General features: G+C 37.3%; 1 protein-coding gene across 15 annotated transcripts in view; it reads left to right on the top strand.

The window, feature by feature from the left end:
* LOC121864252 (dnaJ homolog subfamily C member 5-like) overlaps positions 1 to 17,293 on the top strand; it is a 102,941-nt gene extending 85,648 nt beyond the window's left edge. For 14 of the 15 annotated variants that reach the window (XM_042363315.1, XM_042363316.1, XM_042363329.1 and 11 more), the window contains one exon: positions 13,136 to 17,293. In XM_042363315.1, coding sequence (XP_042219249.1) covers positions 13,136 to 13,176 — 41 coding nt within the window. In that variant the 3' untranslated portion in view covers positions 13,177 to 17,293. Of the gene's footprint in view, positions 1 to 1,610; positions 1,661 to 13,135 lie in introns of all 15 variants that reach the window. The other variant, XM_042363318.1, reaches the window with a different exon arrangement.
* Positions 17,294 to 25,609: the final 8,316 nt, after the last annotated feature.

Raw genomic sequence — 25,609 nt, 5'->3', positions numbered from 1 at the left:
GGGGTCAGCTCGGTCTCTATTTCAATTAATCCCATATGTTATGTTGTTCACTTTACGCGTTTCTCACTTTACGCAGGCCGCCGTGGGTTCAATTGACCGCGTAAAGTGAGGGTTCACTGTACACACACACACACACACACACACACACACACGTACGTACGTACATGATACTGCAGTACAGTAATGTATAATACTGGGATATTGTGTAAAATGACTGTGAATTAAATGAATGCATTGTGGCCATATTGTGGAACAGAAACACCTTTATAAATCACATTGCAGGAAAAGATTTGCAAGAAAAAAAGATTGGAATTGCATTAACTTGATACTATACTGTACAGTAATTTCGGATGCACTGAACTTACATCATCTCCTGCACCTTAAAACTCCAGGTTGAGTTTGGAAGCAGTTTGGCCAAACTGTTGAAATGCTAACAATGAGGTGCATCAAATTTGTAATAAATATTTTTTTTTTTACGATTTTATGCAAATGCTACATTTTAGCTCACAGAGGGACACTTAACTAAAATTACCTGTGAAAACCAATAACTTGACATACAGTATATACAGTACTGTATTGTATAGTTGTGCACTTTTTGTTATTTATAAAGTGGTGGTAATCTCCTTGAAGTATGATCTTGCTCCCATTCTGAAATTTAGTTTTGTTACTGAGTTCTTTGTTTGCATTTTCATGGTTATGGTATTTAGCCCTTTGTAGATACTCGATGTGAATTTTCAATGTTTATTTACAAAGTAATTACTGTATTTGTTGGTGTATAAGTTGGTCTTCGAAGCCCACCAAAAATCTCCTTAACAAGGAATTGTCGTACCTTAAATTCCAAGCACATTTTGAGGTGAATGATCTCCAGTGTAAGTGGTTGCCAGTTTGATTCCTCTATCTCAGTGTTTACATTCTATTAAGACCATAGGTTATACATACTTTGAACCTATGCTACAATCTTTAGCTTGAGGCCAGTTTTGTATGTTCATGTTTCTTAGGGTGCTATGAGAAGATTTTGAAAGGGTCACTAGCCTTGCTATCTGAATGAGTGTGAAAGGCTAGGAGGAGCCTTTTAAAGAGGCTATAGGACAGTGACCTGACATCACAGCTGCCTCTGGTTAGTCCATTGGGGCCAGACCCAAGTCAGGCAAAGTTGCTGGTAAATGACCTGACTCAGACCTTCAAATTAGCTCATATCACTATAGTGCATCTCATGTTATCATACAGCAGTTATTTATTACCAGTATTTATTATAACATTGCTTATGTGGTGAGCCCTAAATCAGTAGATGATCAGTGTTTGGGGCACCAATAATTCTAAACATGAATTTTTAGCTGAAAAGTTGGTCAAATTAACGCTGGTTCAACTTGTACATTGGCAAATGCGGTACATATAATTTCTGTGATATTGATTTTTGCTCAACTAATTGAAAATTTTAGTAATAAGCATGAGCCCATTCCTTTATTTTATATTGCCAATATGTTGGAGGTAGCAGTGCTTTTTAGTGACTATCCTTGTTTTATTGTTATCTCAGCAGCAGGTATGATAATGCTTAATTTTTCTTATACCTGTGAATCTGGGTGATATGCTATTAATTGCATTTTTTTCAGTTGCTGAGGAGAAGTAGTTGATTTTCTAAAGCATTTAGGAGATTTGGACAGTGAGTAACTGAATAAAGTCTGTCCGTTTCTGTGCTGCTTTTACTTAATCATTTATGGGACAAGAAAGGGTATAACATACAGGTAGAGCTATTGTTAATTTTGCTTATTGAAAAGATTGGCATAAGTAATATTGATGATTAGACAGTATTTTGGAGTAAAATAAGAATAATGATTTTGTGACTCATTTTTGTTCTGAGTATTTTTACTATTTGGAATTACCTTAGCAAACCTCTGGTAGATATGTGAATTAAATCTTGCTAAGTACAGTTAAACCTCTCCAGTCCAGCAACCTTGGGACCTGAGCAGAGATGGATCATAATATTTTCTGGTTCAAGGAAGTTTGCATATAAAGTATAAGGTAAAAATTTCTTAGGAGAACCATAACACAGTACAGTACTCGTAATAGTTTATTTACCTTTCTTGCACTCGGTAACAGCGGTATTTAGCACTTTATGTAATACGGTGGAGTCACGATAATTTGCTTGTTCGGTAACAGAAGACATCGTGAATTATCAAATCTCGAATTATAGTTTAATTGGTTTAATTGGAAAGTATTAGTTTGGTACAAGAGCCCTAAAAGCTTTATGATGCTTTAATAAACACTAAACATCACAGATATTGAACTTTATATAAACAGCTCCTTCCATTCACATAATCATCATGTCAGTTGCGCCAGTACAACAACATCGAGATAGGCTTTCGCTGGGGTGGCTGTGACCGCACTTTGTAAACAATGAACCAGGAATTTAATATCTCAGAATAACTCAACTTGGGTGGAGAGTGGTATTTTTTTTTTGTTTTTTGGTGGTGGTGGTGGGGGGTTGATTACCCTATGATGATGTTTTATGACTCTGATACTGTATCAACTGAACCTAAATAATATGGGAATTATGGTGAAATTACCTAATGCAGCGAACCCTCGAAGATCCGGACTAAACCACCTGTCCAAAAAAGCCAATTTTCCTAATCTTCCGGTGAATGTACTAAATGTATAAAAACGATAAATGAAATAAAAAAACACCAAAACTACAGTACAGGTTGTACCTCTCTAGTCCGGCATTTTGTGGTCCGGAAACTCCTGTGGTTCGGAACGATTTTATTTTGTCCAATAGGTAGATAGGCAGCCTTTTTTTTTTCTTTTTCTTTTTATTTAATTTTTTTTTTTTACTTATCTGAATTATTATTATTATGAGTACAGAAGTATTAAATTTTTGCCCCTCAGGCCCCAATGTGGGTCAGTGACCTATGCCCGGGTGGGCTAATTCCCTTAAAAAAAAAGCTGCGACAAATTAAGGTTTGTTTACATCCGGCAGTTCAGCTGCTCTCTCTCTCTCTCTGTCTGTGTGTGTGCATCGTGTGCTTGTCTATACAGAGTACAACATTTAACCCTTCAAAAAATATATATATATATATATATATATATATATATATATATATATATATATATATATATATATATATATATATATATATATATATATATATATATATATATATATATATATATATATATATATATATATATATATATATATATATATATATATATATATATATATATATATATGAGCAGTAAATAAGTGTTGCTTTCATATTCTTATGTAGAGTAATGACGATATGTTTTCACATGTGCGCACTTACATACGCGCAGTCTCACTTTTTTTTTTTTACCATTAATGGTTAGCTACTTACATTGTTCCATTTATTAACATTAAATAACATTACAGGTACTTCAAACAACCATATTTTTTTTTTACATTAATTTTACTACAGCTAAAATCAGGGTCTTATTTTCTTCAATTTTATGTGTAGAACCAATCAGTCACTGGTTTCGTAAGCTTTAACATAAACAATGCCGGCAGCCGTCTCGTCTCCTCTAATATTCCACGTATTATTAATAAATTGTATTGTTAATTTTGCACACACAAACATTAATTCAATAAAAACAAATTCAGAAACATTAATTAAAATATATATGAACAGTAAATAAGTGTTGCTTTCATATTCTTATGTAAAGTAATGACGATATGTTTTCACGTGTGCGCACTTACATACGCGATCTCTCTTTTTTCTTTCCCATTATCATTAGCTACTTCTGTTGTTCCATTTATTAACATTAAATAACATGACTTAAAACAACCATATTAATTTAATACAGCTACAACCAGGGTCTTATTTTCTTTAGTTTTATATGTAGAACCAGTCAGTCACTGGTTTTCTAATCAACGAAAACAATGCTGTGTCATTTCCAAGTGTGTTTTAATATTCTACGTATTATTAATGAATTGTATTGCTCATTTTGCACACATAAACATTAATTCAATAGAAAGACATTCAGTAATAAATAATAATGAATCTTTTGTACATAAGAGAAATGACGCTGTTTACACGATTATGCACGTCGTCTGCACGTTGGCGGGCCGTTCAAACCCGTCGAAATTCAAGTTTCCGCCGTCCAAATTTTGATTTATTTATTTTTTTGTGTTCCAATAAAATACGTTGAGAATTAAAAACTCGCGAAATTTGAGAAGCTACTATACGACATTTAACCCTTCAATATGTCTTCAAAGAGACCATGATGCAGAGAAAATGGTGCTAGTGCTTCCAAGCATAAGCACAAGTCACTATCTATCCAGGAAAAGGGTGAATTTCCATGGTCCGGCATCGGTCAGGTCCCGAGGTTGCCGGACTAGAGAGGTACAACCTGTATACTGTATTTTATGGCATATAAGGTGCCCCCCCCCTTTAGCAGGGAGTATTTAGGAAAAAACTTTTGTGTGTATTTCCCCCCTGTAGCCATAGTTTTCTTAAAATAATATATACGGTACCAGGAAATGTAAGGAATAAATAAAAATAATACCAATAAATAAGTTACAAAAAACTATATTGCCTAATCAGTAAATGAAAGCCAAATGAAAGTTTAACACAGTCTCCATTTTTATGCATTCCTTGCTTCACCACAGTAACGAAGACCAGCTGGGATGCCGATTCCCTAGCAATTCTCCCCACCCCCTACACTTCGCGCTTTTCTCCCATTATGTGTTTGCCCTTAGGACAAATATTTCTTATACTTTTTTCACAATACATATACTGTATATGTATGTAGGATGGTGTGTGCATGTAACCGAGTAAAAAGAAATGAAGAAAGTTACGTATATCTACCTGAAAATACGAGTTGAAAAACAACCATAACACCTCACAGCCTGGTGGCTACAGTGAGGAGTTAACCTGGCTACAATGCCACGATTAATTACTATTAAGCACTATTATATCAGTAAACACTAGTAATAACAGTAAATCGAGTGAACTATGGCAGGGAGCGAACAGAGTTACAAGAGTAGATGACACTCACTCTCTCCCGTTGCCAGACGTACAATCAAAATAGTACATATGGGAGAAATACTTATCTTTAGTCTAATTTGAAAACAGTCACAGGCACAGTGGTAAACAAATTATATAAACCATTCATTTACCTATGATAACTTAATAAGAAACATTGTATCATTACTAGGGTGAGTGAAATAATATTTCCACAAATAGTTAACAACTCTGTTCATGTTTCCCGCCTCAGGCACCTGTGTCCTGTGCGCTGACATCTTTGTCACACGTGCCTAAGATGATCGTTGCTCTGTTTTTGGAATGCTTCTCAGGAGGCCTCTTAGCCCCCAGAACCCCCAAATTTTGTCTGAATCTTCTAAAATCTGGATGTACCAGGTCTGAATCTTTGAGGGTTCACTGTATTATATTGTACAGTGTTAATGAAGTTTGAGGGGTGCCAAGCGCTCAGGATTGGGGGGAGAGGGAAGTTCAATTCACCACCCAATTGCCTTGCCTCCCACACACAATTCACTCCCTATTTATCACTTCTCATATTTTATAGTTTTATACCCTGTAGTATTATATTTTCTTTATTTCTAAGTCAAATTAAAGTATTGAAAAGGGATCACAACTTAATGGTTTTTTGTGTGAATAAATGCTGCAGCAGCTGGTGCTTGGCCACAAATTATGAATACTTGACTGAAAAAAAAGAAGAGGTTGTAATAGAGGTAGGTACCTGCAAATATTTATTTTCCAAATTATCGCAACTCCACAGTAGCATTAAAGTTCTTAGTTATTATCTCAGTTTTGCAATAGAGGGTTATAGATTGAGAAAAAAGTATTATTTCAAGATACAGTACAGTACAATGATTTTCAAATGAATTTGATGAAGCGTCATTGAGTATTGCCATTGCGAGGTTCCAACATCATAAAACCTTAGCGTTTATGAGGTATGATTTATTCTTTTAATATTTAGTTTTGGCTTTAAGATACTTTTGTCTCTTTCTGTATTCTGTCACAATAATAATATTTTTTTTAATATTTTACATTTATTAAACTTGAAGTGTGTCAGGAAAGTTTTTTGTAATTTACGAAAAAATAAGGACACCAAATTCACGTACAGTATCTAATTTTGTAAAATAACTTACGCATTCACAAGTTGGCAAACATTGGAAATAAGAGCTACTATTACTTTCTGTGTTATCCTTTGTAAACATTTATACTGTGTACGTACTGTATGAATTTTCACCCACTGAATTTAAATACTGTTATATTAAGTCAGATCAACATCACTCATATGACATGATCAGAAGTTGAGTAAATTTAAAAAATAATGATAATATCAAGTGCCAGTTGTTAGGCATTATGTCTTCAAAAATGTCCAGACCATTAGAGTTTCCAATTCATGAAAAATTGGATGAAGGAGGTTCAGCCTGTATAGGTTAAATATAAACTGGAAAGTAAACATCATCTCCCATAGATATGTCCATTGGAATGAGGGGTTAACACATTTTGCTGCAAAAGTGATCCAAGTGGCTTGTAAAAGATACCAGACAACAGTACACAACATTAGTCCTAAGTACTCCAGAGATGATAGAAAAGATATGTAATGCAGTCTTCAATGTACTGTACTGTACAGAAAGTAAACCTAAGTGCCCAGCTGAAGTATTTTAGTCATTTAGTCACTGCGGGTAATACAGTAGTGTATCAGAAGATACAGTATAGCTCTCTGTTGATTTTTTTTAATTTTTCAAATTTGTTTTGGCATTATTGGTGCAATGGTTTTACCCCTGTATAATACTATGCTATAGGAAATTACAGACAAATAATAATTTCTTTTAATACCTTTTCACCCTGTTATGTTTAAGCCAAAACAGTAACAAAGTCAATAATGTATAAATCATGCAAAAAAAAAAAAGATCTTGTGGGATTAATTGGCCATAGAATGAAGATGACCAGACCACACGTGAGTGGTTCCATATGACTTTTGTTGTAAACTTAAAAACTTATTGCGTGCATGAGAGAGTTAATTAGAAGCTTTATTAAGTATGTGATTAACAAAGAAATAGCTTAATTCAATTATGAAGTAAGTTCAGAAGTTACAAAAAACAGTGCAAGTGTTTTCTCTACCCCTTCAGACTTATAGAGTGTACAGAAAATTCTCTGTGCCCCCTTTCTCCTGCTACTGCTCTTTATATCTTGGTGATTGATTAGTACAGGGTATTGATAACTGTGTGACTGATGCACAAGAATGTCACTGATGTAGAAATTATATTGTAATGCATAATTATACATTCACTTCAGCGTATGGCAAAATGACTATAAAATGCTTCAGACTGATTAATTTTATCTTTACTCTTTGCTGGTTATTGTTGAAATTGAAGTTGTGTATTGATTTTGTCAAAACATGAGCCATGCTGATTGCACCTTTTAGGAAGTCACTGTTATGTACACAACATTTAGTCATTATTCAATCACTTGGGGGTAGATTCAGAACTGTAGAATTCTTTTAGTATTCAGTTTCTTACATGTGCTCCTGATGTGTTAAGTAAATCCTAGCTCTTAGTCATATAACATTTTCTAGTGCTAGGACTAGTATTTTTATTTTTTGTTTCAGTATACCCAGATACCTTGAAGGGATCCTGATTATTTTCTCTCTTTGTTCAGGTTTCTTTTTTCTACTCTGTTCATGTAGGGGGAAAAATATTTGTTAATGGACAAAAGGCACAGGGTTTGCTAAATTGTAAAAAATAAGGTTTTGTGAAACGAGTGAAGAATACTTATATTTTACAATTTAACAAACCCTATGCGTTGTTTATATATACATCAGGTTACTTTTAAGTTATCTGACAAATGGGCTCGTCAAACCTGAATAGCAGTTTTGCTCAGGATTCCTTTTCTGATTTACTGCCCTGAATGTTTAAAAAAATGGGTGAAAGTAATACGCCCACCTCTCATTTTATGCGGGGGTTACGTTCTTGAAAACCACCACTTAATTCAAAAATGCGTAAATTAAACATAATTTTCCCATAAGAATACATGTAAGTGGTACGGGTTAGGGGAACCATCATATACCGCACAGTGTATGAACAGTGCTCTCACTTAAACCAATCACGCGGCCAACCTCCGACACACGCTCTCCTCTCTGAAAACGGGTGATCATATTTAATTTCACGTCCATTGCGATTGTTTTTCGTGCCTTTTTAGCTTTAGGCGCCCCAGAGGAGGCAGATGGATGTTTTTCAGATGTGCTCAATGGGGAAAACAGCGTTTAACACTAAAAAGGTACTTGATAAACACACAATGCAAATGAGAGCACAGAGGAAAAGTAGTGCTGGTGTGAACAGAGAAAGCGTTACGCGGGAAGCTTGCTTGACGTCGTCACAGTTGTTGTACAAAATACTTCATTATCTTCATCATTAGTACGGTAGTATTGATCTTTATTATTACATTATTATAATTATTATTATTATTAATACCGGTAATTATATCAAAATCGTTTATGTTGATATGACTGCGACTTATAGTAATAACTTACAAGCACCTCACCAGGCATCACACACGACTCCACTGCCAGGCAACCAGGTGAATGCGCACGCAGAATTTAAACTGTTTTGAGCACATTATTTAAAAAATAGGTGCGCGTAAATTAGCTTTTGGTATTAATTGAACAGTCATGTTATTCCAAAAACACTTAAATCAAACTCGCGTAAAACACGAGTTAGCTGTATAATATACTGTACTGTAGGTCGAGAATACATTTATCCAAAAACCTTGGGGTCATTTGCATTTTTTTTCATGCATTTCAGTTTTTGGATACTGTATTTAGGCCTACTGTACTTACACTACAATAGCCTAAGTCAAGGCTAATCTATACAGGCTCAAATCCAGACTTTAAATCTGATCAATGTGATTTTCTACTTAACACCACTTCCCACCTCTTGTATTTATTATATTTTTAAAGTAAAAATAACTTGAGTCCGTTATTCTTCTGTACTTTATGTTTTGGTAAAGTTTGATTTGTCTGCTGTCATAGATCTGTACTGTAGATAAAACATTAAGTAAATTTCAACAGTGACCATCTCTTGCAGCACCTAGCACTACAGTGGTATTCCCAGGCTACCCATTTTTATGATTTAGTTTATGACATACTATTCATGTTTGATTGATTTTTAATTACTGTTACAATATTTTATTTTATATATTTCTTTATAAGATAAGCTATTTTTCTATAAGTTATTGTAGATAGGATCTGTGTACTGTATATGTTTTCAGTCATTTTAATGGCTTATTACATATAGTGGGAGCTTTGGCAGTGCCTCTCAAGTTTTAAAAACTTGAATAGTATACTTGAACATGTTTTGCAGTAATTTTCTATGCTTGCTATGATTACCTGATGGCAGCTCTCCAACCTACACAGTTTCTTGTAACCTCTTTCGTTAGGATCTTATCCAGTCATTTCTTACAGCCTCTCCCCATGTCATTCTTGGTCTACCCTGATTCCCCCCTGCCCCCCTCTCCTCCTCCTCATTCAAACTCGACATCTCTTGACCCAGTTTGTCTCATCCTTTCTCTCCATATGCCCAAACAATTTCAGCCTACCTCCTTGCAAAAACTTTGCCAATACTCTAGATACCACCCTCTTGGTTCTAAACAGGCTTTTCTATCTTTCAGTGTCACATTACATTTCCAAGTAGATACCACCCTCTTGGTTCTAAACAGGCTTTTCTATCTTTCAGTGTCACATTACATTTCCAAGTAACCATTTTCATTTCAGCCCGCTCAAGCCTATGTATGTAATAATCCTCTTTACCTGCCCGTGTTTCACTGCCATACAACAACACATGTCTCGCATTGATTGCATACATCTTTCCTTTCACATGAAGAGAAGGTCTTTTAAACGTTGAAGGCAGCAAATCTCTAAAATTCTTCCTGCCATGATTGACTTTTGCAACTGAGCAAGCTTCAGCACCACCTCCAGCACTGATCATGTCATCCAAGTAGAAGAACCCATCAATACTGTCCAGGGATATAGTTACAATGTCTAGATTCTCTAGATTTGCTAAGGCCACATGGTTGCCTGTACATACAACACATAGAAACATCCTGCAGTCTGCAATTTACACTACTTGTGTACCTATCTTCCACATTCTGTACACATTATTGAATTGCTGCCATTATATTTCTATCAGACAGCACATGACCATTTTCCATGCCACTAATCATTAATTTTGTTTTAACTACATTCACTCTCATACCTTTTGGCTCCATTTCATCCTTCCATTTCTTAAATTTTCAATTACCTCATCAATACCATCTGCTATCAACATTAAGTCCTTAGTCCTCAGTACTCAACAAGTCACAGGACAGACCAGTCCTAGAATCTTATGATAGTACCTCTTAACAGCATAATAAAAAGAAGGACCCCTACTTTAAGTGGTAGTTGTGTCTTGTGTTTATGTCTTGCCTTTTCTCACACATGGACATTATAAGTACCCTGTATAGCTTTGCAGGCATGGCATATTAAGCTAATTGTTCTAAACTGGATGCACTCTAAGGCTCCTGGCTTTTAGGTAGTAGGTAGCTACCAAACAGGGAGGTACTACCGCCTGGGAAGATATTGGAAGCATAATGTGTTGTCTAATGGTAGACCCTGCTGCCATATGGCATCACGAAAATTGTGACCAAGTCTCAAGTTGCTGATCTGACTTTCTGCCTCATTTACACACAATTGCAGGGTCTCAATTGTTTCTCTTACTATTGACAACACAACATACATATATATTGTTTCCCACTATTATTATTATTATTATTTTTATTTTTTTATTTTTAGTGTTATTATTATTATAATTTTATTTTCAACTTTGTATTTTTTATTATAAATTTTATTTACTATGCATTATTATTATTATTATTATTATTATTATTATTATTATTATTATTATTATTATTATTATTATTATTATTATTATTATTAAATTTTTCACCCCCCAGGCCCCGATGTGGGTCAGTGACCTGTGCCTGGGTGGGCTCATCCCCGTAAAAAGAAAAAAAAAGATAATAATGCAAATATTGATATATTTTTTTAATTACTGGGAAAGTCTCATTTGAAATATACTGTATAGGAATACACATTTTAGTCACACATTTGATCCCATTCTTGCCCATTTGTTTTATAAATTCTGCCATAAGCTGATCAACCCCACAAGCTCTATCATTTTTCATTTTGGTTATAGCTGCCTCAACTTCTGATTCCAGAATTAGTAGTTCAATCTTTATTTCCTTTTCATTCCTTACCTAATCTATCCTTGTCATTGTATTCAGTAGTTCTTCTACATGCTCTGCCCATCACTCTTTTACTTCTTTGGCCTCAAGAAGATTTTTTACTGTCTTTGCTTTTAATAGTACCACCCCATTTATTTCCTTTTTTCTTGTTCATTTGTTCATTAATTGATATAATCACTCCCAGATATCTGAAACACCTCACTGCATCCATTTTGCCTCATTCAAACTGATATTATTTTCTTTGTCTTCCTTCTGTACTTATTTTCATGACTGCACATATGCTATTAAATATTTCTTAATACACAATGTTCCAGACTCATTTACTAACATTGTAATTTTTCTTCTGAATTGCCCACCAGGGTAAGATCTACTGGAAACAGCTTCTGATTCACCTCGCATTCACACCTTGTTTTCCTATTTACAGTACTTACCTAATCCTCCTCCAGTATTCTTGCTTTCATCCCTTTTAACAGATAAAAAAAAAGCATTCAACTGCCATGGCAACATTACTCATCTTCCAGTAGTAACCAGTTTTCCTTTCATCATTTGCTAAAACAAATACCCTCCTTAAGAGACTCTGAACTGCATTCAGCAGTTCCCATTTCATCTTGTACATATATCATGCCTCCCAGTCTTGTTTATGCTATTTCTAAATCTATGTATGCCACTTTTTTTTCCTCATAAAACACTTCTCTGATACTGTATTCCTTAATGCAAATATCTGCTTGGCCTGTGGCATAGGTATATACAAGGCAGTCACATAGTAAGGAGGTGTGAAGTGAAGTGCTAGGTGAAATCATATACTGTTGCTCAAATGGGTTGTTTTGCAACTAAACAAGTAGTGAAAATATGCCTGGTGGTGGCCTGGTGTTGATGGTGATCTGATGCATGCAATTGTGTTATTTGGCAGGCACAATGGAGTATGATGGCTATATTGTGATGGGCTGGTCACTTCATGCATGGTGGTGGTGAACATTTGGCATCTAGTGATAAACATTTTTACACATGCATGCAGTTATGTACAGTCCCCTTCACTAGTGTGTTTACAGGGGCTCATCATGTTTTGTGCAGGGTTGCAGCCTTATGTTTGTTTACATTCGACAGAAGGGAACTCGCAATAGTAAACATACTATGGAATGTTTATAAGACGAGCCCCTGTAAATGCACTAGTGAAGGGGACTGTACATGTGCACCTATACATATTTACTGACAAGCAGAGAAAAAATATGCAAATGGTTAGGTGGGGGCTATGATCACCACCTGCAGGGTGTGAGAAATGTTAACTAGTATGGCCCTTTTTAATAACACCTAAACCTTACCATAAGTACCATCATCACTAGGCCATCTGCAGAGATTGTAGGCAACTTTACTTTTCTGTGATTTATTGTGTTCCTCTGTGGTAGTATTCATGATTTTTTTTCTTTATGCTATATGAGGCCTATAATATAGTACAGTATATAGGAGGTAAAAATTACTGTAATGGATAGCATCAGTGGTGCCTGGAACCTAAACCTGTTTACCCATTGCTTATGGATTAAAAAATTTTCAGCTAAATGATTGCTTTAGGGGTGCAACTTCATGTAAAAATGAGGGTTTACTGTATTATGAGGATAGTCATAGAGAAATACTCAGCCAATGGTCCTTTGTCCTATCTGTACCACTATTTCAAGCTTAGATTTTATTTTATGCAGTACAGTATAATCATTCCTGTTTCATTACCACTGGAATGCTCTGATTCACATTTACTGATATATAGTATCACTCTTCTGTGTGCTATGTTTAATATTCAGCTTGGCATGAGCTTACTGTATGCTGAAAGATATCATTTATATTATTCTGAGAATTTTGATAATTTTCTCTGCCCCTCCCAGGAATGTCACAGAATGCTTCTCCCAGTCATGCTCAGTACTAGCAAGGATCAGTCAGCCTCAGCAGGGTAACTGTGCAAGTGAGCAGTGGCTCACAACCTTGAGCCGTCACACTCTCCTGTATAGAAGGTCAAGATCGTGGATGACGATGCTACATCCTTACTTGAAGGCATAATGTGTATGGTATATGGTTTTTAGAGGTTTAAGATCAGATTTACCTCAGATTTTCATGATATAGAAAATGTAAAATGTTTAAGTAATTTATATAAATAGACTCCTAAATATTCAGTTTTTATTCATGTGTATTTTTATTATGGTAAAATCTTGCTCTTCAGTACTCTTAATTGTTCAGGGATGTGTGACTTTTAGGAAATTGTGGGTTACTCATAGGGATTCTCATGAGTTACGGAATAAATCACTGATCTCTTTAAAGTTGGGAATGGATAAAAATTCCTTGTATGCCTTCCACCAACTTGCCCTAAAATTTTTGTGACCGTGCTGTACTAGCCACTACTATTACTTTTCACAATAACTTCACTGGTTAAAGACCTGAGGAGCTTATGTGATGGTGTTTCATCCAGTGTTTATAAACTTAGACTTTTTACCCTGCTTCCGAATTAGATCTAGTCCCAAAATGGGGTATGTTTAATACTGTAATGTTTATTTTTAATTTCTAAGTGTGCAGTACAGTATGTTTGTGTATAACAGCAAATCTAGTCCTGAAGAGTCTGGTTATTATTTATTATTTTCCAAGTATGTGGAAGGCTTGCGCAAAACAGCAAGGTTTTACTGTGTTTTGTCATTCTAAATCTTGGTTGGTATTGTATTTTCTTATTTTGATCATTGTCAGTAATTAATGCTGTTTTTAGGGTCTCAAGATTGCAAAAATAATTAATCAGGCATAGAGAAGGATCAAATAGTATTTAGAAACATTCCACTTGTGTTGTCTGTGCTGTGTCCAGGAATGTCAGCACCAGAACACTTTTTTGAAACTTTTAATCATTCATCGGTGTTCAGTCTGAAACAGAAAGCATTTTTTATATTATTATATTTATGAGATTACAGTACAGTACACATAAAGGCAACTAGCATCAGAGGAATTCTTTTTTCCTTGTCCTTCATGTTTCAAGGGAAATAGTGTATTGTTCCAGTGCCTCTATGAAATGGAAAGATTAGTATAGTGTATTTTTTGTACAGTGCATTTGATTTATTTTGCACTATCAGCATATAAAATTTAAGTTTAACAGTGCCAATTAGAGTTTTTTGTTTTATAAACTTATTTTATTCTGTATTTTTCCTTTATGAGGTTTACTAATTGTAATTAAAATAGATGAGTAGTGTTGTATGTACAGTAGAATATTTTTTCAGATATTATTTATTGCTTGAATTAATATTTTCATGTACTGTAATGTGGATGGATTTCCATTACCAATATTTATTTAGCTGTAGCGTGCTGAAGTTATTTTCCAGACCCTTTGTGTTAGGTGATACACTGTAATTTTTTTCTGAATCATAAAATTTTGGCAACATGGAGCTGGTTCTACAGTACATTGGCTTTTTATTAATACACTTACCATGTTTTTGAACATCATGGGGATTCTTAGTGAAATATATCCTTGAATGATGATTGTTATAGTAAGACCACTTATTAGTTCTAGCACTTGGTTTAAAGTATTATTTTAATGGAATTGCAGTTACTGAATAGTGATAAATGTTTATAATAAAGTTGGGTAGGAAATGATCTAGAACTGGTGTATATTTTTATTTTTAGAGCACCAAGACCAATAAGTACTTTGAGAAATGAGTTGTGGAAGTTACTGTTAAGAAGTCAAAGTTTCTAGATGTGAAGAGAAGTATTAGATATTTATTAACTACTGAAAATGTTCTATGGTTACATAAATTTTCTTTATTAAGTTTCATTTCATGTTTCAATAAGTATTATTTTCAGTGGATATCTGTAGAGTATCATTTTCATTTATATGCATTAAAGAGTCATTCATCTTGTGCGTCTTTTCTGTGTACGTGATTTGCATGTCCATGTACAAACTGGAACTGATACATTGTAAGGATGTTTGTGCATCTCATCTCACAGCTGTGGTTTGTGGAAGATAAAGAGTCTTGGTGTTGATAGTAAATACAGTATAATGTTTATGTTGGCATGCTCAACACCCTGATAGTTTACATACATCTCGTGCTAACTTGTGGAGCCTAATCTATTTATCTTCCTCATTAGATGATATATATATTGTATATGTACATCTAAAAATGAGATACGTATTTGATTGTTAATATATCTTACGTACTCGAAAATTTAGAAGAAAACTTCTGTTTATAAATACTGTATCTAGAATTAGATCCATTCTAATCATTGTTAATATTTGAAAATTGTTATGGCTAGGAAGGTACAGTTGAGGAAATATGAAGGGGCTGTTGGGAATTGAGACTGCAGAGTTGTCCATATAACATGTTTGTCATTTAAAGAATGTAGACCTATAGTGTAGAGGTGGTATTTGAAAATTTTGAGGATGATTGTATAACAATTTTTCATCAAGACACACTCCAGTCAGCTATGGTTTGACATATTTTGAGTTCTACATTTAACTTGTTATTAGTTCAACCACAGGTGCTTGGTGAGTGTTTTGGCAAAATCTGATATCTAATACACTATTCTTACCTTATATTTTCAAAATCCATCTAAATTTCTTCAATGCTAGGATTTCCTACCTGTTGTTATTCTGTGTTGGTCTCATTCCACAGCAATAGGCTTTCTCTTGAATTGTAATGAAATAACCACAAAGACTGTTCTCATGTTGATCTTCCTATATAAAAGATTTTGCTTTTATATCAACTCTGATTTTAAATATATTTATTTTCCAATAGATTTTACACCAAACCTGTAGAAGGAATTTTAGAAGTTTGTTATGTGTACTTTTAGGAGATATAGCAGCATCACACGAGAGCAGACCTTGAGTGGAATTAAAATGTATCTGTCGCCCACTTACACTCTGGTACATTTAACATCAGGGATGTTGCTGTGAGAGAGAGAGTCAACACCACAGTGATCCATCATGATATAAATAGTAAACTTTTGCATTCCTGATATCATTAAGTCATAATTTGTATTGGGTTCAGAAGATGTAACTTGAACCCACATAACACTTCCAGATTCATGTTCAAATTGGCACTCTCATGTCAAAATTTATGCTTATTGTCCATAAAACCAAAAGTAAAAATAAATGAAAAATTTCTTTAAATTTCCATTTAGATTTGGGTTGTTTGGATGCTGGACATTTTTCTGACCAGGACTGTACATTTATATCACAGTGTGTCTTGTCCCTCTCAGTTCTCTTCTTGCACATATTACCAGTCATGTAGAGTGGAAAGTATATTGAAAATTTTATACCCGCATGATTTTTTTATTATTTATTCTTTCCGTCTTGTGATTCTCAGTTAAAAATATATTTATCATACTCAAAGAGTGGTTGGTTAAAACGGAAGCCTACATTGTCCATTGAGGAAACTTGAGATTTTTTTCTGCAGTTTCCTTTTTGTATCCATCCAGTAATTTATTACATTTAACATCAAAACAGTTTCTCTAGGTTCTTCGTGATCATTAAACTTGAGTCTTTATTTATTACTACTCATGTAGTGGACACATTGCTCCTTATCATCTTGTATCTGATGCTAAATTTTGTTTACAGTTCTTTCCACTATTTATGCACCTTGTATTGTGTCATCTGAGGATGCTCGGGCAGGGCAATAAAAATAATTTCCAGAAGTAAACTATATACTTGAAAAATCAGAATGTGGGTGTTCAAGTGATTAAAAAGTTTCATATGTTAGTTTATGTATTTTGATATAATTTATATATAATCAGTCTATGGGATATGATGCTGATTATGCAGCTTATCTTTATTACTTTACATATGACAGTGCTGTCAGGTAACTCCAGAAACAGATCTGTCAGAAGCAAAACATTGACTTTATTCATAACATTGTCCTGCTCAATCTCCCTCACTCTGTGTCTTATCAATTACTGGAAAATTATGAGGTGTCGTCAATCCGTAGGCCTTGTAAATACGATAAAAGTTACTGTTGATTATGATGATACCCAATATGCATGTACTGAAAGTGTAGAGAATATAAAGTCCCGCCATTTCATTTTCTTGTTTTTAATTTTCCTCTCAGTGTAAGTATGGCCATTTATTCATAACTTTTATTGGCTCCATTGTTGTTTTCTAGAATCCAAAGGCTTCAAATAATTAATTTCTTAACACTTCCTCACTACAACACTGACCTTGAGAGAAGCCTACAAGTTTACAGTACAGTATTTAGAATATAAAGGAAAAAATACTCATACTTGAGTAGGAATCAATGACAATCATAAATTTCAAAATGTCAAGTTCAGCAGCCAAGTCAATCAAAGGGCTTGAATACAGTATAGTCTTGATTTACGTGGATTTGGTTTACGCGTTTGGTCATTTACGCGGCACCTTGCCAGAATGAAAATTTTTAATTACGCGGTTCATTGCATCATTTACGCGGCAAGAGATCCAGACGCGCCGTGCCAATTATTATTCACGTGGTACATTCTTGACCATACACGGGAAGCGGCGCAAGGTGGGTGCGCAGTATGTCGCTGTTACGTTATCGCTGACGTCATATGACGTATCGGACTGTGATTGGGTCACACATCCTTACCTCCCTCCGCCGCTAGCTGTGATTGGTCTAATGTAATATGACGTGAGGGAAGAAGCCACTGACCTAGCCGGGCCAGTCTCATTGTTCTCAGTCTCCGCATATACTGTTCTCTCTTGTGCCCGCTAATCTGTTCAACAATGGCTTCCGCTGGATCCCCACCACCCCAGAAAAACCTTGAATTACCTGGACCAAGCCCAAGAAGATACGACGCGCCCTAAGTTACGAAGGAAAATACAAAATCATCCAGGAATTAGAAAAGGGAACCCGACAAGTTGATCTCGCGTGCCAGCATGGAGTTAACGAATCTACGATTCGTACAATCAAGAAGGATGCTGCCAAGATAAAAGAACACATGAGCATCACAAAGTCTGCAGGTGCTTCAATGGTGAAGTATTGTCAGAATAAGGTGCTGCTCAAGACTGAGAATTTACTGGTGAGCTACTTGATTAGTCAAGCAAGAAGTAACATGGTGGTCGACACGCGGGCAGTGCAGGACTACGCCCATGAACTCTACAAATCAGTGGCGCGCAAGATGGGAATTGCAGAGCCAAAACCCTTCACTGCTTCCTCTGGGTGGCTGCAAGGGTTTAAGAAATGCAACAAGATAACCAATATTAACATTGTTGGTGAAGGAGCCAGTGCTGACCGTGCTGCCGCCATGGATTTTCCTCCATTCTTACGAGACATTATGGAGGAAGGACAGTACACCGACGACCAGGTGTTCAACATGGATGAATCTGGGCTGTTTTGGAAGAAATTACCTTCCAAGACCTTCGTTGTCAAGTCTGCCAGCAAGTGTCGGGGCCGGAAGTTGCAGAAGGAGCGCATCACCGTCCTGTTCACCACCAATGCCTCCGGCACTTGTAAGCTCAAGTTGTCGGTGATCCACACAGCCCACAAGCCGCACGCCTACAAGAACATGGACATGACCAAGCTAAATGTCCACTGGCTAACCGCACGTAAGGCGTGGATGTACACTGGTCTGTCCCTCTCCTGGTTTGACGACTTTCGTTCCCGACATTAAGAAATTCTGCGAGCAACATAATGTTCCATTTAACATTTTGTTGCTCCTTGACAACGCACCAGGACACTCACCCCTACTGTTGGATCGTCACCCCAGTGTAAAAGTGGTCTTCCTTCCTCCCAACACTACGTCGTTAATCCAGCCCATGGACCAGGAGTTGACATGCAACTTGAAGGCTGCATTCTCCGCAAAGAAGTTTAAGCTCCTGAACGACTACACCAACACCAAGGATGAGTTGCAGAACTTTCTGAGTGGCACAGATAGCGAGAGCGTGGACGAGGATCCAGAAGAAGAGTTGGCGGAGCTTGAAGTGCGAGTTAAACAGTTTTGGAAAATGTTTAACGTCAAGAAAGCTGTTGATTTCTTGGTGAAGGCATGGGGGCAGCTGTCTGTGGCAACGATTCGTCACGCGTGGCGGTATGTGTTGCAAGGTATCCCAGGTGGGAGGCAGAGGCAACTTGTGGCTGGCGAGGCCCAGTCTGTTGAAGTGGCAGTGGACCTTGCAAGAGAAGCTACACAGAGTGTTGCAGGTGCAGGCTTCTCTGAGACCACCAACGACGACATCATGGAGGTAATCAGGGATCCTGAGGTGACTGCCGACAAGGTGTTGGAAGACGATGACGTCAGTGAGGAGGCAGGTGGTGCGGCAGCACGAGAACAGAAGTTTACACATGGTGATGTAAAGGATGCCATCGAGTTTGCCGAGAAACTCAAGCTCATCCTTTCCAAAGACCCTGTCAATCACCGATATGAAGTCTCCAATAACCATCTAGACCAAACTATGGAGCCGTATATCAAGATGTATCACGACCACATCAACGCTAGCCGTCAGCGTAACATTACCGACTTCTTCGCCCGCAACCCACCACAGCCAGCCCAAGTCAGTAAGAGTGACAGTGATGGTGACTTTGAGGGGTTTGTCAGGGAGGCCCTGACATCTGTGGTGGATAGAGATTCACCTGAGGGCCACTAATCTGCCCTCTGCCTCGGAACCAGCCCCCATCCCCGTATGCCGACCCATCTCTTCTACTAACGTAAGTGTTAAACCTTGATTTTTCTTTTACCTGGTACAGTATATTATTCTCTTATTGATATTTCTCTTCTATATTATGTGTGCGTGCATACCATCATAAAATTAAGATACTATTTTTACTACAACGTACATATTGTGTCGGAAAAAGTGGAGTTTCGGGGTCGGCCCAGTCTCTATTTTAATTAATCCCATATGTTCTGCTATTTCGTTTACGCGTTTCTCGTTTTACGCGAACTATACTGTAGTCTAAAACTTGGTATAAAAATGGAAAGAAAATGGGTCGCTCATTCAGAACAAGCCAACTATTGTCAAAACCACCCTATTCACCAATCAAAGACAATAGCCAGACATGCAATCACCCTATAAATAAGGTAGATTTTACCATCCTTACCTCATGCCCTGATGACATGACACATTCCACAGTGGAGTTGCTCATCACTGGGTATCCACAACTGCTCTACTTTTTTACTTTGTTTCAAGTAGTAAGTACTGTACAGTAATGTTCTTGATGGTATGTAACCTACTTGCTTCTCTCTGTATTAGGTTCTAGGCTTCTGTTACTCGCATTTTCGTTTTTTATTGGAAAGTGTAAATGCTAGCAATTAACCCTCTGGTACTCCTGGCCATGGTCGGAAATCTCACCCTTTTGCAGTCTTTTGACGCAGGTTTCATCAGTAACGGGAACGTTTTTTCTATTTTGATAAACATTGGGTAGAGTGATCCAGACCCAAATTGCACCCTTAGAGACGCATCTGGCAGCCCATGAGGCTAGTGGGAGAAACTTAGGTGGTTGAGAGGGCCAGTCCACTATTGCAGCATTTCTGCTTATGGGAGGGGTGTTCTCAGTGTGAGATACTGTTGAGCAAGAGGACACTTAGCGATGCAATTTGCATCTATAGACTATGAAAGGGTTAAAGATTCAGTATTTTGCAATTCAGAGTTTATTTTTTGGGGGTAAAGCTTTTTATGTACCCAATGCTGTATTAAATTTTATTTATCATTTTGAATTTTTTATGTTTATGTTACTTCATGTTTTAGATCAAATGATGACAGGAATTATTGCTGAAACGTTACTAAATAAATACCAGTGTTGCTGTTCTCATACATTGGTGCTTTCTCTCTCTATCTTAGCATGCAGTTTCATAGGGAAAGTGTTTTTATGTGATAATACAGACTAGGCCAGTACCATAACAATAGGATACCATTACCAGTTAACATAGTGACTAGGAAACCAGCACTATAACTATAAACACATGATATTACTACAGTTATCATTACTGATTTTGCTGTTATTAATTTTACTAAAACAATTATGGTATATATCAAATAATGTGCAAAATACCACCAATAATATATTGTATACTGTATATACAGTATAGAACAATATTATCCATTATATTACAGTACCATCTGATCTCAGCAAGGATAATTTACACCACATTTTGAACATGTCTATCAGAAATAACTGCACTTGACACACTGTATAAATTAATATGATGTGGTAAGAAAACAACACTCAGCACCGCGGTCAGTAGCAAGAACAGGTTCATGGGGAGGATAAGGTCCCCGTCGAGACGATTTTTTAGATTGCCCCCGAGGGAGCTAGTTTATTGGGCACCCCCCTTACATTCTATGCAAGGTGAAGCGCAGAAGCGTTTACAGCGCCCATCTGAGAAGCATGCTAAGTTCATGCTTGCCTTTATGACTCATGCATTAAGGGCGTAAAAGCCTGAAGGGTCATAGGTTTTGTCAGCAAGTTACATAAAGTGACGAATGATGAGTGTGTGGGGGGAAAGTTCCCGGTACATTTCTTCTGTTTATGGCAAAGCGTGGCAGGTCCCTAATAATGTCAAGTGCCAGGCCTGTCACTGGGAGGAGGGATATCTGGTCAGGGAGGGAAGAGGTGTTGGTAACGGCTGGGGACCTGTAGGAGGAGGTCATGAGCAAGTGAAGATGTAGTGAGAGAGGGTGTGAGAGTCGGGTTGGCCACAAAGTTTAACAGTACGACCAGGCTCAGGGTTGCCAATGTACTCCCAGTCCCACAGGCACCTGTACCCTAGGTGCAGTCTCATTTACATAATCTGTTGAGATCGAGTCAGGGATTGATACTCTTTGTAGTGGCGGTTGTCACCGGTTACAGCGTCATAGTGGCATAGTGTGACGCTACCCCGTTGTTTCAGGTGTGTCCAACTTTCGTCGAATTCTTCTCGTTGTGCGGCGTGTATGCGAGATTTGAGATGATTCAGGGAGAGGGCGAGGGTGGCTTCAATATCTTCTTGTGTCGAGACGATTCCGCATCACCACTAGCCAGGCTGACCTGTTTCCTGTCACCCCCGGTGACCTAGTCAACCTAATCTAACCTTACCTGATCTAAACCAAGCTAACCTAACTAATCCAAACGGCATGGTTAAGTTAGCTTAGGTTACCGGAGGTGATGGGAAACCGGTCAGCCTGGCTGGTGGTGGCGGGGAACGTCGGCTGCTTAAGAAATGCATTTGTTGTGGATGAGCCAGCGAGTGAAAGTTCGTGTTGGATAATGAAAGGGAGAGAGTGTACAGTACCTTGCATTTGGGTCGTATCCCGTCATAAAAAAAGGTCAGAAGATAGCAGTCATCAGGCAAAATGAAAAGATATGACAGTATCGTCGAATGCTAAAATCAAAGCACTTGTTTAACACTTAAGGTTAACGCATTATGAGATAAACAGTAGGTCATAAATTACCATAGTCTGGACAACAACAACAGCCACGTGTTGGGTGTGTCTTTCAGTCTGTTATTTATGTTGCGTGTGACAAGCCAAGCGAAGGAGAAAGTGTTTTAACTTATCTAAAAATAACTATATTTTTTTCTTAATAAGTCTAGCCAAGAATAATTACTTGTTTAATACTCCACGATTACATGTTTTTATAATTGTAGAGAGAGATGGAAAGCCAAATGTTTTAGTATTGGGGGATGGAAATTTGGAGGCTCGTAAGCTTCAGAACAAGTGCTTGCTGGCCATGACACGGTGACTCAGACACAAGTGAACGGGCGGAGTCAGAGAAAATGGAGGTGAGCGGAGACGGCGAGGAAGAAAAAAGAAGAGGGATGGGGCATGGCGGTAAGAAAAAGAGTAGTGATAGGGTGATAAATGTTGTGGAGGTATGAGAAAAGTGGGGAGCTAGTCGTCAGTGTCAGGTGGGTGAATGCAACCTATTATAAATGTTACTAACTTGATAGGCAAGAGTCTTGCAAAGTGCATTATCCAAGAATCCCAAGATACCGGTTTATCAATTTTAATTATCTGCACAATTTTTTTCCTTTCTTTAAATCATAATTATTACTAAATAACTTTAATTCACAATGCCAATTTGATATCTTACCTTGTTGATGCTTCATGTTATATGTATGTCATGTGTATGAAAGTGTACATCATACAGGTAACTGTTTGGCAGGAAGCCGACGATCCACAAGACCCCCAGTCACGATCACAGCTGATAAGAGGACACAGTGTGGGGTTATGAGATATTGGTTCACACTCAGGATGGGGTGGAGAAAGGAAACTCAGAATGTGCTCTCTGTATACATATTGTATTGGATGTACAATGCAGCTTGGTGCTGGGTAGGCAGCATGGTTACAAGCGTTGAGTAGAGAGAGCTGGTTGGTGAGGGTGCCCAGAGGAGGGCACCAGCTTGAGGGACGCCAAGGTCGTTCTTAAGAAGATAAATAAACTAAAGAAAACAAAATCCCCAGGGCCGGATGAAATTTTCCCTTGAGTCTTGAAAGAGTGTAGGGAACAGATTAGCTGACCCCTTGTGAACTTATTTACAAAATCATTAGACACCTGAGTTGTGCCAGACTTGTGGAAACAGGCAAATGTAGTACCCATATTCAAAAAGGGAGACAGAGCATCAGCGTCAAATTACCGGCCGATCAGTTTGACGTCAGTAGTGGGGAAATTTCTTGAATCAATTATAGCAGATAGCATCCGATCTCATCTAGAGAAAAGCAAATTAATCTACGACTCTCAACATGGGTTTACAAAGGGAAAATCTTGTCTAACAAATCTGCTGACGTTTTTTAGGAAAGTCTTCGAGGTAGTAGATAATGACGAAAATTACGATGTTATTTACTTAGACTTTAGCAAAGCATTTGACAGAGTGCCGCATCAGGGGCTTCTGAGAAAAATTAAGGCTCATGGTATTGAGGGAAAGTCTTAAATTGGATAAAATCATGGCTCACCGATAGAACGCAGAGGGTCAGCATAGATGGTGTTCAATCTGAGTGGGGCCGTGTAACCAGTGGGGTTCCCCAGGGGTCAGTACTAGGCCCACTCTTGTTCATAATCTACATAAACGATCTAGATACTGGGATCAGCAGTGACATAAGCAAGTTTGTGGATGACACCAAAATAGGGCGGCAGATTAATTGAGGGGAGGATGCAAATGCATTACAGGAGGATCTCAATAAACTGCAGGGGTGGTCTGAAAAATGGCAAATGAAATTCAACACCAGCAAGTGCAGCGTACTTAATATTGGAAGAACAAATACTAATAATGTATACAGCCTTAATAACATCAACCTAGAGAAGTCGACTTGTGAAAGAGACCTAGGGGTACTTGTAAGCCCGGACCTACGGCCTAGAAAACAGTGCGTTAATGTTCGAAATATGGCAAACAGAGTATTGGGTTTTATATCTGGAAGTGTAAGTAACAAGAGTGCAGAGGTCTTATTGCAACTATATCTTGCGCTAGTCAGGCCGCACCTCGATTATGCGGTTCAGTTCTGGTGCCCCTATTATAGAATGGATATAAATTCACTAGAGTCGGTGCAGCGAAGAATGACAAAAATGATTCCGGGACTTAGAAACCTTCCATATCAGGATAGGTTAAAGAAACTAAACTTGCATTCCCTAGAAAGACGAAGAGTGCGGGGAGATATGATAGAAGTATTTAAGTGGGTGAAAGGAATCAATAAAGAGGATATAAATAAAGTTCTTATAATATCCGAGCAGGATAGGACTCGGAGCAACGGATCCAAGTTGGATAAGTTTAGGTTTAGGAGGGAGATAGGAAGAAACTGGTTCACAAACAGGGTGATGGACGAGTGGAACAAGCTTAGCAACTTTGTAGTAAGTGCGGGAACTCTGGAAAGTTTCAAAAGGAGGCTAGATTGATTCATGGATGATAGAGAGTGGTAGTAACTCTCGACAGGAGCTGCCATGCACAGGCCAACCGGCCTATTGCAGACTCCTTATTTTCTTATGTTCTTATGTTGTATCCTAAGAAAATGATTATTTCACAATAATTTTCCAGTGAGCAACTCGTACGGGATAACTTTTGTTAAGTACGAAGGAGGCTGGCCGTCACCACTAGAGTTTACTGAAGTTCACAATAATCGTGACTAGCTTGGCCAGTGACCCAAGTGAGCGGAGGTGACCCAGCTGGCCTACACCGACTAGACTACTAGACCTCACTATCCATAAACTCACTCACCCACAACACATAGTTTTTAGCCGCAGGTTATTTATTTTTTATTAATTTTTGGAAGTATACATTATTTTAGCCTATCATTGTCTGATTAGATACATCAGAACAATGTCAGAGGAATGACCCTTTGTAGTCTGATTATACGTGTTCATATTTCAGACAGGTATGAGATAATTCTTCAAAAGGCGCCTCAAACACATCCAACACCTATGGGACCGGTGTAGTTTTACTCACGTTGGTACACCCCCGCC

Source organism: Homarus americanus, unplaced genomic scaffold (assembly GCF_018991925.1).
Source record: "Homarus americanus isolate GMGI-L3 unplaced genomic scaffold, GMGI_Hamer_2.0 scaffold26351, whole genome shotgun sequence".
NCBI lineage: Eukaryota > Metazoa > Arthropoda > Malacostraca > Decapoda > Nephropidae > Homarus > Homarus americanus.
The sequence above is the reverse complement of the archived record's forward strand: the minus strand, read 5'-3'. Positions and strand labels throughout refer to the sequence as shown.